Source organism: Gavialis gangeticus, unplaced genomic scaffold, assembly GCF_001723915.1.
Source record: "Gavialis gangeticus isolate Ggan-Ray unplaced genomic scaffold, GavGan_comp1, whole genome shotgun sequence".
NCBI lineage: Eukaryota > Metazoa > Chordata > Crocodylia > Gavialidae > Gavialis > Gavialis gangeticus.
The window spans coordinates 6,127,496-6,145,938 of NW_017729000.1; the positions used below are offsets into that span (position 1 = coordinate 6,127,496).

Here is an 18,443-nt window from a genome sequence, read left to right on the forward strand (position 1 = left end):
AAGTCCGTTACAGACCTCTTACACCTCCGTTAGCATCTCAAAAATGGCATAGCCACAAGAACCATCTGAAGCTGTAAAATACCAGTTTTCAAGATAGAGAACACAGAAAACTTAAGTTCATAAGCCCCAGGTGGTTACTGCCCACATGAAATCCTCAACAGGGAACGGTACTTGGGATACAGAGCATTTCCTCAGCTTTAACGGCATCCTGAGTCCATCAGATCCCAGGCAGACATTAAAATTCCATGTGGCAGACCCAAGTCCAAGCATGGCATTCATAATCAAAAATACCAGAAGCTAAACTAAGGCCCCACTGAGGACTGGAAGATCTAAAGCATCTCTTTTTAAGAACTACTGTTTCACAATTCTCTCCAAGAGAGTCATTGACAGAAAAAGAAGTGCATCACCACTGCTGAAAGCACCCAGGGGCCTCCAGCTGATTGAGTGAGTTACCTGGCACTGGCTGGGCATCAAGGTTCTTGTCCTTCTCAGTATTGACAACCACCGCCCCTCTCATCAGCGGTGGGAAGAAAGGAGCAACAATAGAGGCATCAAACTTGGTGATCGGGATGCTAGAAGGAAACGCCACCTGCTCTATCACTTCCGTCTCCATCGTGGACCAGAAGTCTTCCACATTGACCTCACTAGATGATAAGAATTCTGGCCAGGTAAACTACCAGGGGAAGAAAACATATAGGTCAAAAGCTGCTTGGCTTTGACAGCTCTGAATCCGCTTTGATTTGAAAAAGAGATGGAAGGCCAACACGGACACTGCTCAGCCCAACAAACCAAGCAGACACCGTGGCTCCTTTTTCTGCCCTGGGCTAATCAAAACATCCAGGCTTGCTTCTCATAGAAGTGGGAGATGACAGATTGTAGATTAATCAGCTAGAGAACAGGGAATGCAGCATACCACCTCCTTCTGGATTAGGGAAGGATACTATGACACCTCAGAGAAATTGCCATTAAGGGAAGATGCTTCCAAGTCAAGAGCAAGAGGATTATGATCTGGGAGTTCCACTCAGAGGGGGAATGAGTGAGTGAGCCAGGTTGTGAGATATCAGCTGGAGAAAAGCACACATAACCCTCACAAGTTACTAAAATCAGGATTAGCGGAAAAACCCTCAAATACAGTCTGAAGTGCTAGTAGAAGAGAAGACTGTCTCAACATACCTCAACGTTTTTCAGCGCCAGGACATTTTCCTCATTTCTCTGAGCTATCTCCACCTTGGGCGCAATGCCACAAATTCCACAGATCATATCGTTGTAGTCCCGGACAGTGAGGCATTCAAATGCCCAATAGCCATTGCACAGCAACTCCTGGAGTTGACTCAGCTCATCAGGGCTCAGAGTTTTTTCTGGAAAGAAAAGAATGCTTTATTTAAAGCCACTTGCACTGTTGAGTCAAACTGCATTCACAGAGGCTTCACCTCCAAAAGGATAGGGAAAGTTAGCAAAACTAGCCACCATCAGAGCTACTGCTCAGAACAAGCACCATCCTCCACAGATTTCTTGCTGAAATTTGTACAAAATTGTTCAGTGAACTGCTTGCTGTTTCAATAATAAAGAAGACAAGGCTATTTCAAAGCCCCAAAGATGAAAAGGTTTCTATAAAATAGACAAGTCATGATCTAATGGAGCAATTTTCAAGGAGAAGCCTTGAAATAGTTGGAGACACCAACATAACTTAAAATCTCCTTTCCACCCTTTGGACTGTCCAATGCTGAAGTCCCCAGTAAGGAAAAAGCCTCAAGAAAAAGTTGGACAGGGCTCCTCTGAAAGCAGAATAGCTATAGAAATTAAGCTTCAAACACTCAGCCTGACCAACAAGGATATGTTGCAACTAGACCTTCTGTTCCTCAATCATTTTAAAATCACTCAAAGTCCCCCGGAAATAATTTTTAAATGAAAATTGTTGGCACTAATCAAAAGAGACTCCTAGCTAAACACACTTCTTTATGAAGCCACGAGGTACAAGCTTCATTGTCTGGAGGGGAGGACATTAATGGAATATGCTCATTTTCTACCAAAGATTGAGCAGGTGGATATTCAGAAAGAATACACTATTAATATTTAAATACCCACGACATTCCTGGTTCTTAGGCTGTTCTCTGGTGCCTCATTGCCTTCATTTTCTCAGCATATAATGTTCAATAGCTGTTCTTTGTGCTCTGTCTCCACAGGCAATGGGGATTATCTTTACAGCCTGACTGGAACCCAGCTCCCTTGTCAGCCTAGCTTCACCATACTACTAAGTCTCTACATTGGATGCCTGGTTCTTCTGTTTGAAGTAGGAATCCAGACCTCCTGTATGAGCTCCCCTGCTCATTATTCTTGCTGCTCTTGGTCAAGTGAGGCCAATTCACAAAATAACTGCATTCTGCTGCTGACCTACCAACTGTCACTGAAAGGAGAAGGAATTCCCTACAATGCTTAGAAGGTGGGGATGAAGTTCCCAAGAAGAAACAGTTCTCTCTGATACAGAAGATGCGAGTTACCAAGCCACAAGCATTAATGTTTCTTACATTAACTACAGTTACAGATAAATCCATTGGTTTGTATATAGACAGAGAGAACTCTACCTTTATAAATGCAGAGTAGAGCTTTTTACCAAAACCAAAGCCCAAGAGAAACCTAACCCAAGGAGTGCTGAGCTCTCTCCTTCCAATCTAGAGTTCACCAACTTTTCCCATCTGATATTATTATTGTATTAAGATTCCAGCTCCCCCAAGTTCCCAGTGAAAGCAGCCAGGTCAGAATAACTGAAGGAGAAAAACCCTACCGGTCTGCTCCTGCACGGACTCCAGGATACTGCTAACTGCCACTTTGGGATCCTCTCCAAGTTTAATGTGGTTGCGGATTGTGAACAGAAGGTCCAGGCTCACTAACAGCTTGTTGCCCACATTGAAGAGGCCTGCAATTAAACACCACAACAAGATTTGGAAACCCACAAACAGTGTAAAATGCAACACTTCTCATTTACTGCTAAGCAAACAAACCACCCAAGCTTGATTAGAGGGTCAGATAGAACATGGCTAAAGAGCTTCTGGAGAGTTTTCTTAAATTTAAAGACACAGCTGGAAAGGAAGCAGCACGAAAGTCAATCCAGCTCTGCACCTTGTATAGAAAACCTGCAATGAACACTGACTGTCCATCTCCTCAGCCCACAGCCTACAGCTCCATATCCCACATATTTCAGTGATTTTGTGTACAACACAGAACAGAGTCAATCACTCTTTTCTAGACAGGGTTGGTCCAGTTAGGTGGGGCATTCTCCACTTAGTGATTCGCACACATCTGTCAACTAGGAGGATAAGCAGTACAAGTCTCGGTCAAAGAAAGAGTCTGACAAGGTAGGGAGAAGAACACTTTGGTTCAAAAAAGGACTTTGCCTCAGTCCCCAGCTTATGCAGGTTGGTGTCTCTATAAAGTAATCTACCGATCATTTTTCCTACCTGTGTAGATATCAGTGAAGCTATGCAGGGCCAGGCACTGCAGATTCAAACACACCTTGACCTGAGCAGTAACCACCTGTAACCGGTTAACAGTCAGCAACCAGCACTCCTGAGGGCCAGCCAGGGAACTGTAATGAACAAGCAGGAAAAAACTTATCCACCAGGTATACAAACCTGCCTGGTACTAGCTTAGGAAACGGGAAAGCAAGTGATTCAATGCTCAGAGAAAAGAAACTCCAAGATTCTCAGCCCAAGTTCTGAAGAGGGTTGGAATCATATGCAGGCTGACACTCAATGCACAAGCCATTAAAAATAAACAGGTCACATACAGCAAGCACTCTGGCAAAGAAGTGAGACTGGGAAAAGCATCAAGTTACCACAGCACATCTACAATCCTGCCATTTTACACTACTGGATCTTTCAGACTCATTATACACTGCAAATCATCAGGAAGAGAAAATGAGGAACAGAGTCAGTGTCAAATCCAGAGCTGAAACCTGTTGGACACTCACCAGTGAAGCTTTCCTGCTATACAAAAGCAAACCCTAGATGTGAGAGATTGTAATTGCCACCCGGACATACTAAAGAACATCTCACACAAAACCCTAAGCTCCATCAGAGATGCAAGTTAAAATGAAAATGTTTACCCTGGCTTTGATATCAAGGGGATAAAGCAGCATTACTTCAGACACATTTATAAACACAGAACATCAGTTTGTTGATGAAAGTCAAATCTAAAACAGGATCTTACTTCTGTCCCCCTTTGAATAATGGGCTGTTACAGAGGAGGCACTGCGTAGATGGAGACTCATAGTAGTTTGACCAGGAGGTCTGTTCTATGGTGACCGTCTCCTCACTCACGTTGGACAGGATGAGCCGCGAGCTGTTGAGTTCATGGATGAGTGTGAAGACCTCAGCCAGTTCTGATTCGTTCTCCGGGATCTGCATTACCTTGCGCAGCAGCTGCAGTGTGGACTGGCGCTGGATCTCTTTCTGGGCCTGAGTTAAGGGCTCACTAGTGTTCAGCACATCAGGGGGACCAGAGTTCACCTCCTACAAAAAGCCAAAATACTCAGGCTTCCTATTCAGAGGAATACAGCATTAAGTTTCCTGGAGCCTAACAGTAGATCCGAGACACATGTAAATATACTATCCAAGCAGAAGAATCAATTTAGGTTAGACTGGAACATAATCTATGTCAGTCTCGTACCCAGGCAACATGCTCTCTCTGAAACTTGTGATTGGCTCATTTAACACTTCACTAGAACTGCTATACACAGGTAGAGCACGACAACTGTACAAGCTACCATAGCTTAACAAGTATAAACAGTGGCAAGGCAAGGGCTGCAAAAGTACACGCACCCTTAACATTCCTGCTAAACACAATTTCCTTAAGCTGCAGGCTATGGTGCAAATTTTCCAACATGTTCAATCATCCTAGACAGTCTATAAAAGATAAAAAACAGGGAGGAAATAAGCAACCAAGTAAGAGAAAGCTACAGGTGTACTGCATAGTACCAAATATACAAAAATAAATATAAAATACAGGAGTCTGGTTCATCTGAGCACTAGTGGCCAGTCTCCCACAAGAACCAAATTGAATCATGGAGGAATTCAGCACTATGGGGCTCAACAAAGCAGAGACAGTAACAGACTAATCCACTTAATCAGTAAAACAAACCATCCTGGCCAGCGTTTCAGCTTGTTTTCTGTCTAGTCCAGTGATGAGATAAATGGCCTATCCAAGGGCACTGTAAATAGCATTGATTCCTGCACAAAGTGTGCATTAGGAATACTAAGGCTAAAAAAAAAAAGAAGTCCAGAAAAAAACCCAAAAAGGAGGAAGAAACAGGACACACATGCTCTCTCTCAAAATGCAAGACCAGCATACTGTATTAAGGAAGCAGATAAAAGGAAAGTAAGGTTCCTTAGGCATCTGTGTATGTGTGGGTTTCACATGGTATTATTTGAGTGCAGGGGTTTTTTGTTTTATACAACAAGCAAAACAATTTTGTTCTTCAAAATAAATTGCAGCTGGAAGATTCAAATCAAATGCACAAATTAGAATGTAGCCAGCTTACATGCTGAGTGAGCATGCCAGTCATGGGGAAAACCTCTTAAAAGTCCAAACCAATTCAGCACAAGCAACAACCCACAGAGATGAAGTTCAAAACTTCTTTTGTAAAATGTAGATTTTGGCTCAGAGGCAAACAGCAAGTGTCATAAAATAACAGGTTTTGTTATTTTCATTCTATGCAATCTATTGCAAATTAGATGAAAAGCAGCTAAGACAGTTGTGAAAATTTTCACAGGATGAAATAAAACCAGTCCGAGCCTCCGTCTGCCAACAGGTCAGAGTGGGAGTGAGAGTCAAAAGCCACTGAAAACAGGATGATGCTGTTCACAATAGACACAGTGAATTGACATTTGCTAAGACTCGCTGGGAATTTTCACCTCAAAATCAGAGAGGCAGTGTCAAGGTGAGAGGTGGAGGGGTTTCTCCTACGCGTCCTTTCCCTGAAAAACGGGTGGAGGAGTTAAAAATGTAGAGGCACCCAGTGGTAAAAGTGATCACTATCAATCTGAATAGAATAGAGTACAGTCACTAGGATGGTAAAATAGCCTCCAACAGGAGTCATCAAAATTAACTTCAGCATTTCCTCAGGAAAAATACTGGAAATTGCAGTTTCGTTCAAAGTGAAAAAGCACCCCTGTGAAAGTGTGAAGATCAATAAGCTGCCTGAAAACACTAAAATACTGTAATCATCAAGATGTTTCTTCCTTAACCTTACGGGGGGGGGACAAAACAACAAAACAAACACTGATTCCCCCAATTCAAAAATATTCACTACAGTCAAAATTAAGAGTGTTCCAATCACCCTCCCCAATTTTTTTGATGATTTACTTTACTAGAACAGTGGTCTTCAGCCTTTTTTGTACCAGGACTCATTCGTAAACATCGATGGCCAGTCCTGACCCAGTTCCCTCACTCCCAGCCTGCTGTCCCCTGCCCCCATGCCCCAGCCCCGTACTGTGTAGGGCATAGGGGGCACCAAGCAGCTCCTTGCAGGCTGGAACTCTGATACCCTGCAAGGGAAAAAGCCATGGTAACCCACATTTTTCTCCTTTAAAGGAGAATCCATTTTTAAAGTTTGTTTGCAACCCTTTTATATATTTTTGGGACCCCCTTTTGGGTTGCGATCCACAGGTTGAAAAATGCTGCACTAGAAGACACCAAGATATTGCAGTGGCAATCAGTTCTCCACACCCACAGAGACTCAAGAGACTGCAGCAAACCCCAGGGCAATCTATTCAATTCAGCATGAAAGACAACAACTCACCAGGGATTTCACTGTTTTCTCAGCTCTGTCCTTGGCAAGGTTGTAGCCGCAGCTGGGACAGATACGTGGCTTGTGCCTGTTCGTGTATACATAACTACAGGATGGGTTCTTGCACTTCCCTCTGCCACGTGAGGTTGCTAGTCCCAAATCCTGGAAGGACACAGAAGGAATGTGACCCCTGACAGTAAACTGTCATCTCTTTTCTCAAGATGCGCCCCCCAAATCTCAAACAGTAGTTTATAAGGTTTAAGCAGGCTTGGCTACTTACATTAAAACAGTTCAATTAATCTATAGACCTTAGGCTTGATTTGATGGTCACTTGGCAGGGGAAAGAAATTCAGAAATAGTCCTATTTAACCCTCTCATACTAATGCCAGAAAGGGATTAAGGTTATGTTAGGACATAAAGTATCTAACAGGATTTCATCAAAACACTAAAATGTTCTGGTTCAGTGCGTAGGTAGCAATGGAAGACATACAATGCATGAGGTGACTCACTCACACAAGTGGAGAAACAAGCCAGAAAGTGTTAAAGGCCTCAAATTAGAGCTACCCTATAGAAAAAAAAAAAGAGGAGCTACCCAACTGAGAAATCAAATCATAAACGACCATGTAACTCAGAGTACTCGGAATATGACAAGTCCTTTGTTTTTCTGGCACTAGTTCACTGTACTGTGTGGGGGTGGGAAATTAAAGAACAAATCTAGCCTCAGATTTATCCCAGTAATTCACTTTACCAGACCATCAAAATCATTCTTCTTGGAAGCCAATGTAACTCATGACTATGAGCTGGATCTGACCTCTCATTCCAATCCCTACTTGATGCACATCCACCTCACAAAACCTACCACTATAACAGGCACTCTCAAGGACACTATTATTCCAATACTGAGACTGACCTACCTGATCCCTGCTAATGGTGGCCTTCAAGACACAGACCATACATAAGACAAGGAGTCTGCCCTATCATTCCCTAAGCTTTAGACAGGAAACTTCAAAGCTGTTAGGGCACCTTATTTCATCAACACAGTACTTGCTTCAAAATGAGAGCGCACCAAATTCCAAGCTGTACCTTCAAAGGAGACCACATATAGAAGTGATTTCTTGAACACCTACAATTGCTTTTCAAACTTGTAATTATCAGAGCCAAAGAGCTAATGATGAAGATGAAAGCAACTGCCTTTGAAGACTCTTGCGACTTCTCAAGAGGCTCACTGGTGTTCCCACAGACTGTCAAAGACACTTACCAAAGTCACAGTGCAGCTATACTTGTAGGAAGGGAATAAGTCTGGTTTAACCTCCACTACTTTCACCTGAGATGACCCACTGATTGGGCTACTGTGGAGCTGTAAGATTGAACATAAAAGATGAAAACACATTTGAGAAATCTGGTACTGGATGCACAAGTCACTCACTCACAAACAAGAACTATTAAGACATTAAAATGAAACCAGGCTGTATTTTAGCAGGCTGCTTGTACACTACAGTGTTAATTTAAACTAGAATTACTCCAACATCTTTACATATATCACTAGCTATGCAGCACTTTCACAGAACAAATGCAAGAACACCACTCAGTACTTATCACACATCACCCTCAAGCACTAAGAGATCCTCAAAATGTTCCTATGAGGTAACTAGTGAGGTGTTAAACCAGTAATATGAAGAAAAATTCCAAGACAGATGAACAGAATTCACCACTTCCTAGCTCAGAAGTCTTGTGTTCAGGCCACTAGCCTATTCTGCCCCAGAGAGACCAAAAGCTAAGTGGCACTAGTCACAGATCCCAGCTCCAAGATGTTACTAGATTTCCTCAACACTCAGGTCCTTTTGGAAATCCTACCTTGTACCCAGCCAATTCAATCCAATGCAGAGAGCATACACATTAAAAAAAGCAAGCAACACTCTTACCTTTCGCTCCTCAACACTAGTTGCCTGGAGGACAGGCTGACCCAGCTGCTTCAGTGTACTGGGCTTCAGGCCTGAGGTTCTCACAGGGGAAAGCTTATCTTGAAAAAGAGATGAACACAGTAGGTTAGATGTGCAAGATGCATCTTTACCAGGATTTTAGTTCTATCCTAGCAGCTTGTGCAAATGTAGGTATGAGACAAATGGGACCTGCTGTTTTTTGAACCCAAAACGACCAAAGCAGCTTTTGGAAGTTTGCAGCTTACAACCTCAAATGGCAAGAAGCTGCTCCATTATTGAAGGCTGATTGTATAAAGTATCTGCTAGACACTACAATACAAACCAGTGAGCAATATATAACTGGTGATTCAGACAAGTACTGGAATTCAAGTTTCCTCAGAACACTGCAACATCAAGACACTTACTATGCATCATTTGCCTCCTTATGCCCACATTTCAGAAGCCTCTACTTCTTTCAAAGAACATTATGGATTGTTTCTTGCTCTTACCATTATTTGGAAAGGCCTGTCTGGTGCTGGGAGGCTCTGTGCTGGCTTCCCTCCCCAGGCTGGCAGGGGCAGGTAGGATTGCTCTCATGGGTCTTGCTGCTGCAAGCAAGGAGGGTTTGGGTCTTGGCTTGATCTTTAGTTCTTGTCCTTTGTGTACAGTAGCAGGAGCATCAACTCTAAAAGACAAGAGCAGCAGCTGCAATGAATGTTACACAACGTACACACATTAGTGCAGTGCAAGCAGGCAGCAGGCCAGAAGGAAGCACAATCAGTACCCACCACACTGTGCAGGGGTGGGGAATTAAAGAACAAATCTGGCCTCAGATTTATCCCAGTAATTCACTTTATCATGCAAGCTGGCTTTGACTCACAGAATAACATCTCCAAGGGAAACCCCATACTGGCAGGGGACGGGGCAGGACAGAGCAGGTCTTACCAAGGATGTTGGCAAAAGCTCACATATTTCACTGGATTAGTACTGCCAGTGCTGCCACATGTAACAGACCAACACCTCTATAAGTTATCTGGAACTGACTCACCCCACTGGCTTCTTTGCAGGGTTAGCTGAACTTGTAACCTCGGAGGATGGTTGAAGCCCCAGCCCCGCACTGTCTTTTTCCACCTGTTCTAAGGAAGCATCCCCCTGCACATGGCTCTCCTGAGCCAACGACACAGCAGCAGCATTCCCTCTGTCTTCAGCTTGCACATTGTTTGCAAGGATGTGAGCCTCAGAGATGATCACTTCCTCCCACTCAGTCTCTTGCATCTGTTCCCCAATAGGCACAGCATTCAGGAGCTGGCTGACAGCTTCAGAGCTTTCCAAAGTAGCTCTGGAGGCATTTTCTCGAGCAGCTGTCTGATCTGTGACTACTGGCTGCTGATTTCGTTTAGCTGCTGGTGTTCTGACAGAGACACCAGAATTTGGCTCAGCTTTGCCTTTGGGTTGCTTTTCCTGAAAACAAATAAAAAAAAAAAGGACACCCAGATTCCTCAGAGCTCTCGGACTTTCATAGGAAAATGATTTCTATTCAAATCTCGTCTGAGGACTGCTTAACACTGATTTTAAAAGCATGGTATGAGTCTGAGGATACACAAATATATAAAAACAGAAACACATATCCCCTCAAACAGCCAATGTCTCATTAGCATTAGAGCTGTCCCATCATGTCATTTCCACAGCACTACTTACACTTCATAGCATAAGTCATCCACAGTTTTCTCCTAGTGGAAGGCCCTTTCTTTCACAACTCCAACTCTCTAAACCAGTCTCTTGTTCTAAACTCAGTCTAAGCGTTCAAATGAACTGAACGTACAGTTTGGCTTTTATACGTACAACCTTGCTGGACCAGAACGATGTGTACTAGTGTGAGAGTTCTGCAATCACTTGGGAAAGACTCATTTTGAGGAATTCAGGAAGTAAGCGTTCCTCAAGAGAAGAAATTTTAACTTCTCAAAAGATATTTTATCCTAGACAGAATGAAGTCAGAAGTGTTTCCTTCACAAAGGCCAAATAACAGTTGGGCCCTCTGAGCTAGTGATACATGAGTTAGAGGGAGGATCACCAAGAAATGCAGTGTTCTGGCAGTACATCCACAACAGTGACCCTCTCAGCAGCACAGAAGCGGAAAGGGATCTCAGAGTCATAGTGGACTCCAAGACTAACATGAGTCAGTGTGACGAAATCATCAGCAAAGCTAACCACACTATCATGCATCAGCAGATGCATGACAAATAGATTCAAGGAGGTGATAGTTCCCCTCTATGCGGCATTGGTCAGACCGCAGTTGGAGTACTGTGTCCAGTTTTGGGCTCCGTACTTCAAGAAGGATCTTGATAGACTTGAGAGGGTCCAGAGGAGGGCCACTCGTATAGTTAAGGGCTAGACTGAGGGACCTGGACCTCTTCAGCCTTCGTGAGAGAAGGCTGAGAGGTGATCTTGTGGCCACCTACAAATTTATTAGTGGGACGCAGCAAGTGACCAGAGATGCTCTGTTCACCAGAGCGCCTCTTGGGGTAAGAAGCAACAACGGTCACAAACTGACAGAAAGCAGATTTAGGCTAGATATCAGGAAAAACTTCTTCATGGTAAGGGTGGCCAAAATTTGGAATGGGCTTCCAGGAGAGGTGGTGCTCTCCCCTACCTTGGGGGTCTTTAAGAGAAGGCTGGATAGGCATCTGGCTGGGGTAATCTGACCCCAGCACTCTTTCCTGCCTAGGCAGGGGGTCAGACTCAATGACGATCTGTTGAGGTCCCTTCCGATCCTAGCATCTATGAATACTGCTGGTTCATATGCAAGTCACTTTAAAGAGAGGCTTTTATGCTCAGTTTACAATGAAGGATCTTTTAAAGGAAGACCTGAGATACAGACATTTAGGCCAAAGCCCTTCCTCACTAGATAGCAAGATGCGTGTATTTCCACTTCCAGCTTCAACTCTGTACTCCTTGCACTGGTTTAAACAAGAACTACTGATGCAGATATTTAAAGGGTTGTACTGTAAACAACAAAGCTGTTTACAATCAAAAAATGCTGTCAAAATGCAGAAACGACATGTTCCCTCTAATGTCTTTCAGTTCCAGTCACCTCGAGACACCACTTTCAGACAGAAGCTGTTTGCTTTTGACACTGTGTACTTCAGTTTAGTTTTCTGCGAACGTGCAGGGTGCCTTTTTTGTACCAAGGCAGTACCCATAAATCCTGGTCAAACAAAATGCATTTGGCAATGCATAGACTTGTGCATGCACATGCACACAAGCACCCAACTCTCACAGTGAATTACCACACAACAGAAGAACAAAGACAATTTAAGGAGAGACTCAAAGCCTTTTGGACTGATAGAAACTTGCATGAATTAAGCCTCCTTAAACTTGCATCCTGGAGTGTCTGAACTCATTTGATTCTGTGTACAGTTTGATGAGTGCTACAAGAGAACCTTACAAGAACTGGAGTCAGACCACAAGCAGGGGAACTGAACCCTATAAAGGGGTCAGGGCCTGATAAGGTTTCCCGCATTCTTTCAGACTGATACCACTTGTGTAGAGAGTATCTTCATCATAGGGGCAGAAAATGTAGAAGCAATATCATACAAGCTCATTGCAAATCTCCATCTAACTCATGGTCACCAGCAACTTGTTCCAACACAGACTTTGAAAGAAAAGGACAGCAATTCGTTTTCACATCTCTCTGACTTGCCAAGGCTATAAGCTTTGGGATGTCATAGGTATTCACACAAATGTCAGTCACTAGAAAAAGCAAAGGTTATCTACAATGTGGGACAATACCTTTGGGATCCACTTCCCTCCCAGGAAGTTCCCACATGTCGGGCATTTTGGAGGTTTGTGCCTGGTGACGTAAGTGAAGGAACAGCCAGGATTGGTGCAATTGCCATGCCCCCTACGGGTATAGGTCGTTGTCTAAAACAAAACAATTGCCAAGAATTTCTCTACAGAACTACATATATAACCCACAATACACACACTTTCTACTGGTAACCCTGTTACGAACATTAGCTAATTAACCCCCATGAGCCAAGTAATATTATACACTTTACATAAACTGATGTGCAGAAAGTATTTTTCCCTCAAAAAGATTAGCAATATTCAGTGTCACAGAACATTTATGTTCAGAGTCCTAGGCCCTGTTACTAAGGGCTAATGCAAGGGCTCAGGAATTACACAGCTGTGTAATTTGTCATTAAATGCTCCCCCTCCTACAGGAACTAACTTCACACTTAAAAAATATATATATATTTCATTCTCCTATAAGTGTGAAAAAATACCCTGGAACATGAAGCACATGCTAGTCCAGCAACATATCTGTCCCAGGACAATGTTATATAGCATGTTCACATGCCCCTTACAACATGCATAGCACATCACCAGCTGAATACCAAGTTACACAACACAAAAGGCCACTGTACTGATTGTGTTATGCATTTATTATAAAACTTCATTTAAGTTTATCTGAAGCTGTAGCATTGGGCATACAGACCCTCCCAACTAGAGGAAATCGCAATTAGTGTGATGTATCTTGTTAGGAATAAGGAGCCGAATATGATCAAGCTCTTAAAGGCTTTGTCTAGGCCAGGACTCAGAAGGTGTTATCCACCACACATTAACAGACTGACATAGATAAGCTCAGTGATATCACAGAAATGGTAGTTCAAAGAAAGCCTGAGAGAAACAAAACCTCCTCCTTTACTTACCAGTTTGACTGATGTCGGATTCTCCATAACAGAATGAGCTGGCCAAGGCAGCATAATATATTGTGTGGGGGGCGTGGAAGAGCTGCTCTCCTCCGTATCCTAAAAATCATGAAAAGGAAAGCTATACGACAAGCAACGGCTACATGCTGCTGTATTTAAACTTTTATCAAGAGTCCCTTCAATATAAGATTTCAGAGTGCATCACACAGCTATGCTCAGAGGCACCACTGTACAAGTGACGTGTTCAAAGAAGCAATGGCTGCACAGCAGATTTGATCAAACTGTCTATCTCTTCAGTCTAGAAAAGGCCACAAGCATGCCGAAAGCACTGCACTCAGCTCCTGGGCAGACACCGCTTGATCTCTCTGAGCCTTGCCAGATAAGTAGTAACACCCTAGAATTCAAAAGAATCCCCATCCAATCCTCTGTAGCTAGGAAACCAATGAGGGGCGGGGGGCAGGACACGACAGGGAAACTAAAGTGTTTGAACCCCACAAAATAAAGCTCTGGTGTTTCTGTGGGCTCACCTACACAAGATGCTTTACTGCAGAGTTGACTAATTAGCTCTATAGTAAAGCATTGCTGTCTACACATGCAGCGCTATTAGGCCACAGTAAATAAATTAACTCCACTCTAGGATAGCACTGCCCAACACGAGTACTGTTGTACAGCAGTGCAGTTACATGAGGCAAAATGCACGTGTAGACAGTGGTGATGTGGCTGGCTGAAGCACAAGGGTGCTTCCAGTGCAGGGGCAGCCTGCTGGCTAGCCTCGCACTGAAGCACCCTTGTGCCCCAGCCAGCCCCTCTGCAGCATATTGAGCCAGGTCAGAGCAGCCCTAGGCTGGTAGGCTGATCTCTGGGGCCCTCTGCAAGCTGCAGCTTCTCTGCCCCGGCTCAACATGCTGCGATCCTGGGCACACAAGCAAACTGAGCCTGGGAGCAATAAATTTGGCCATCAACTGCACCTGAGTTTTTTGTGTGACATTACTATCATGTGTAAATGCTCCCTATGGAACCCATCCCAAAGCCTAGGGCAATCATTTTTGAAGCCTGGGCTAATAGTGGAAGGTAGGGAAACACCCCAGCCTTCTCAGACTCATTTAATAATGAAACGTTCTTTCATCACTACTGACCTGCTGGTTGAGCAGACTACAGGAAAAAAGCAGGCAGCAAGTTAACAGAAATAAAGTTATCAGTGGTTACTAGCTTAACTTACCCTCCCAGTCACCACTGTTACCACAGAGAGACTGTCTGAAACCTGAGGTCGTGCCACAGCAATGCTCCCATTGGAGAGGTCTGTGGAGCTGCTAACCAGAGTCTCTTCGATTACCACACTGGTCGTCTGATATGGCTGCCCCTCTCCCATCTCCACAGAAGCCTCATCCAGGAGGATATCTCCAGTCACTTTATCTGCTATGGGTCTGACGTAATGAGAAAGAATCTCTGAGGCAACAATTTCTTCTATAGTGTCTGACTGACCAAATGAGGCAGACTCTTCTGCCAGTCCTTCAATGGCAATGCACTGCTCAGAAATGCCAACATGGCTCGAGTCTACAGAAAGGATGTTTTGTACTGCATCTTGGGAGACACCCGTGATGTTGGTAGAAGCTGTTATTCCTTCTGATGCAGTCTGGCCCTGTGCCACACACAGTTCTAGGGGCTGTCTGCTCCTGTCCTCTTGGAGAGTGGTTTTGGGGATAATTATGTAATCTGAGCGAGGAAGAATTTTACGGAAACCTGGAATGTCTGGAACTACTGCAGTCAGAGTGGACATCTTGGAGTTCTGTTGACAAAAAACAGAGAAGGGAATAAGAGGAGCGAGACTCAAAAGAAAGTTTAATTTGCAATCAAGGTGCTGGGAGAGGGGACATTTAGTGCATCCATCAGGACTCAACAGGCTTCTAAAGACACTCTGAAGATTCCTCCACATTTGACAGAGCCTCCAAAACCCCATCCTCGATTTTTAGTCCTATTTTAACCCTACTCTTTACCAGCCCTTACAAAAAAGTTCACTATGCTTCTGATGAGTTAGTACTGGGCAGAATCTGTTTGAAGCCTACTAGTAATGCTCCTTGGCTGGACAAAGATTGGGCAACAAAATAAATTCCCTTCTTCACACTCCCAAGCACACTACCTTTCACAACAAGCCTAACCCCATCAAGATTAGCCTGGTATTTATAAAGAAGGGACTCTCCCATACAGCCATGGTATGCACTGCCAAAAGGCAGTTATCTTACAGTATTCACCTCATGCACATGGCTAATCTGCTTCTGATAAAATGCAGCACCTAGGAAGCTAGATCATGTTACATCCTGCTGTATTATATCATGACTTAGTCTATTATAATCAGATATCACTGTACTCAAGACACATTAAAGTTTAAAGAAATAGGGATGCTTTTTAATCCTAAGGAAGAGGCTAGCCCAGCTACCTCTGAACACGCTGGGATCAATTAGAGATGCACATCAAATCTGCACCAAGACAAAAGTAGCTTATAGGTCATGATTTTTCCTAGTATTTTACTCACCATACTCTTCAGGAAAAAAACAAATTGGACAGGAAGTTATAATTCATACAGTAAAGAAGGGCAGGCAAGGTCAGGATAGGTAAGAAACGTGACTTACTGGATCCAGTCCTTCTTTCTCTAGTTTGGCCTTCTCCAAGTAGTAGCTTTTTTCAGCTACACTGAGCAGCCTCCAGCTCTCACTGATCTTCTTGTTGATTTCAGATTGTGGTAGATGGGGAAGCTCCTGTTGTACTTTCAAGTAGATATCATAGTAGTAGAGAAGGTAAGCTGATCTGAAACAGAAGGTAATACTGCAAGTTTCTCTCAAGATCAAATGTAAAATAAAGCCACCAGTTTTATGCTAGCCTCAGGGCCAATTATGAGACCACTATAATAGTTTAGCCTTTCCATAAGCAAAAGAGTGTATTGGGGGGGTGAGGAGAATGAGCAAAATAAGTAATTCACTGAAATCTGAAGCATATTTGAGTCCTGAAGTTTATTGTTCATCTTGTGGATACACATTAATCTAGTACACATTCTTGCAGGCAATAGCAATCATAATCATAATCTCCTCTAAGGTTAAAATCTAGATCAGTGATTTTCAACTAGGGTGCATGGCCAGACCTTTTGAAGGGTGCTGCAAGGTACGAGTAGATAACCAAATAAACTAAGCAGATAAGAGCAGGCTCAGGCTCATCCCTGCCTTGATGATCTCCCACTCCTGCCCCAGATCCCTCTGCAAGGAGGTAAGCATTATAATCTATAAAACAATTTTTGAAATTGGATGCCACTCAATTCAGAAAAGTACTGGAGAGGTGCCTCAAGTCCAGTGAGAGGTGCTCCAAGTCCAAAAAGGTTGAGAACCACCGGTCTAGATTCTAGCAAGTCATTCTGTAGCAAGGGGACAGCATCTACTGCAATACTGTAGCTACAGAACTGCAAATTATGGTGAGTGCCGGTCATGCAATAGCACTGATCAGAAAAGCATGCGCATCACACTTGCCTTGACGTGTTCCGAGTGATGTACAAGCCAAAGTATACTGCAGAGGCAACTTATACTAAAGAAATGGAATCCCGCTCAGACACTTGAAAACAGCCACAAATGGAAACTGACAGAGGAAGACAGAAAGGAACTCACCTAGGTTTTTTGGCCTTTTCCCCCTGGTCTCCAGGACTTCTGTATTTCTTTTTCTTCTTCGATGGCACTGGAGATGCATAGGTGTAGGTACCCTCTATTTCCTCCATTACTACAGTCACTTCGGTGCCATCATATGGAGCCTCCATTACTAAAGTGACAAAAGGTTTACAAAGTAAGAAATGCCTAAAGTTATGCAGCACTTGCATTTAACAAATGAGCCTGCCCTAAAAACAATACTAGCACTTACATATTACCAGCTACACATCTCGTATTTTGAAACTTCCTTTATTTCCCCAAGTTATTCAGTCCTTTGCTAGACTCTTTCATATGACAAAGAACAAACACAGAAGAGAGAGGCTGGTGGAAGCACAGCAGAGAAAACATACACGGGGGGGTGGGGGTTGGGGCTGGCTGCATCATGGGACCAGAAATAAAAATCTTCTAGACTACAAAGTCAAATCCAGCCCAGGACTGTGGTAGCTAAACGTTGTTATTTGCCAATGGCCCATCAAAGCCAGCGTAACAATCTTAAGCTCAGTCTGCAACAGATGTGTGTCCAAGCGCAAAAGCTGCTGTGACTAATCATTCACACTAAGGCCAAAGAGCAGTGACTGCATCCTCCTCTTACTCCGAGAGGTTTTGACTCCAGCCCTCCCTTAATAAAGTCTGTTTCAGAATAAAAAAGTCATACTCTGCTCTCAGCCCCTGTGGGACACAGTACTATTGGGTATGCAGGCTGGTTGCCAAAGTTTCGTGGTAAAGCACCTTGCCCTCAAAGCAGAGGAGAGAAGAGAAAGGAAAAAAGGGCTCTTGCCCTACAAATTACTCTCCCCCCCATGGACAGTCCTGCAACTACTGCACGTGCATCTGCAGGTCAAGAATTGGACTCTGAAGTCACCTGAAGACCCGTCAGTAAGCCAAGAATCACCTAGTCGCAGGACTGCCACCAAGGATGACCAGGCCTCTGGCGACATCACAGAGCCCGGTGGACACAGTCCAGAGACGCAGACGAGGGAGGGACAGAAAGACGGTCCCACAATTACCGGGGGTCCCCTCACATGCACCTGATGGCAAAAGGGAGCGACGGGCCTGGCCCAGCCCTTTCGATGTCCCACGGGGATCGTAGGACAAACCCCACCAAGGAAAGAGACAAGCCTCCCTTGAAAAGAGAGGCCCCTGGGGATGAATCGGCTGACACAGGGGACAGGTGATAAGAAAGCAGGAAGGGAGCGAGGTCGCAGGTCTGTACCGAGGCAGACACAAGGGGACGCTGAGCAGAGGCTGCCGAAGCAGCCCCGGGCCCCGCTCAGCGGGGCCGAGGCCTGCCCCCTCCTCAGCTGAGAGCGGTGGGGAGGGACACGGACTCACCTCCCCGCCAAGG

The 18,443-nt window shown here is 44.1% G+C and overlaps 1 protein-coding gene across 2 annotated transcripts in view; it reads right to left on the reverse strand.

The window, feature by feature from the left end:
• HMGXB3 (HMG-box containing 3) overlaps positions 1 to 18,443 on the reverse strand; it is a 28,893-nt gene that overhangs the window by 10,163 nt on the left and 287 nt on the right. The window contains exons 2-16 of one of the 2 annotated variants that reach the window (XM_019506150.1): positions 17,063 to 17,210; positions 16,043 to 16,217; positions 14,635 to 15,201; positions 13,416 to 13,514; positions 12,493 to 12,624; positions 9,752 to 10,164; positions 9,213 to 9,388; positions 8,707 to 8,804; positions 8,043 to 8,141; positions 6,797 to 6,946; positions 4,207 to 4,508; positions 3,456 to 3,583; positions 2,783 to 2,914; positions 1,174 to 1,358; positions 454 to 673 (exon numbers count right to left, since the gene is read on the reverse strand). In XM_019506150.1, coding sequence (XP_019361695.1) covers positions 454 to 673; positions 1,174 to 1,358; positions 2,783 to 2,914; positions 3,456 to 3,583; positions 4,207 to 4,508; positions 6,797 to 6,946; positions 8,043 to 8,141; positions 8,707 to 8,804; positions 9,213 to 9,388; positions 9,752 to 10,164; positions 12,493 to 12,624; positions 13,416 to 13,514; positions 14,635 to 15,201; positions 16,043 to 16,217; positions 17,063 to 17,208 — 3,022 coding nt within the window. In that variant the 5' untranslated portion in view covers positions 17,209 to 17,210. The remainder of the gene's footprint in view (positions 1 to 453; positions 674 to 1,173; positions 1,359 to 2,782; positions 2,915 to 3,455; positions 3,584 to 4,206; positions 4,509 to 6,796; positions 6,947 to 8,042; positions 8,142 to 8,706; positions 8,805 to 9,212; positions 9,389 to 9,751; positions 10,165 to 12,492; positions 12,625 to 13,415; positions 13,515 to 14,634; positions 15,202 to 16,042; positions 16,218 to 17,062; positions 17,211 to 18,443) is intronic. The other variant, XM_019506151.1, reaches the window with a different exon arrangement.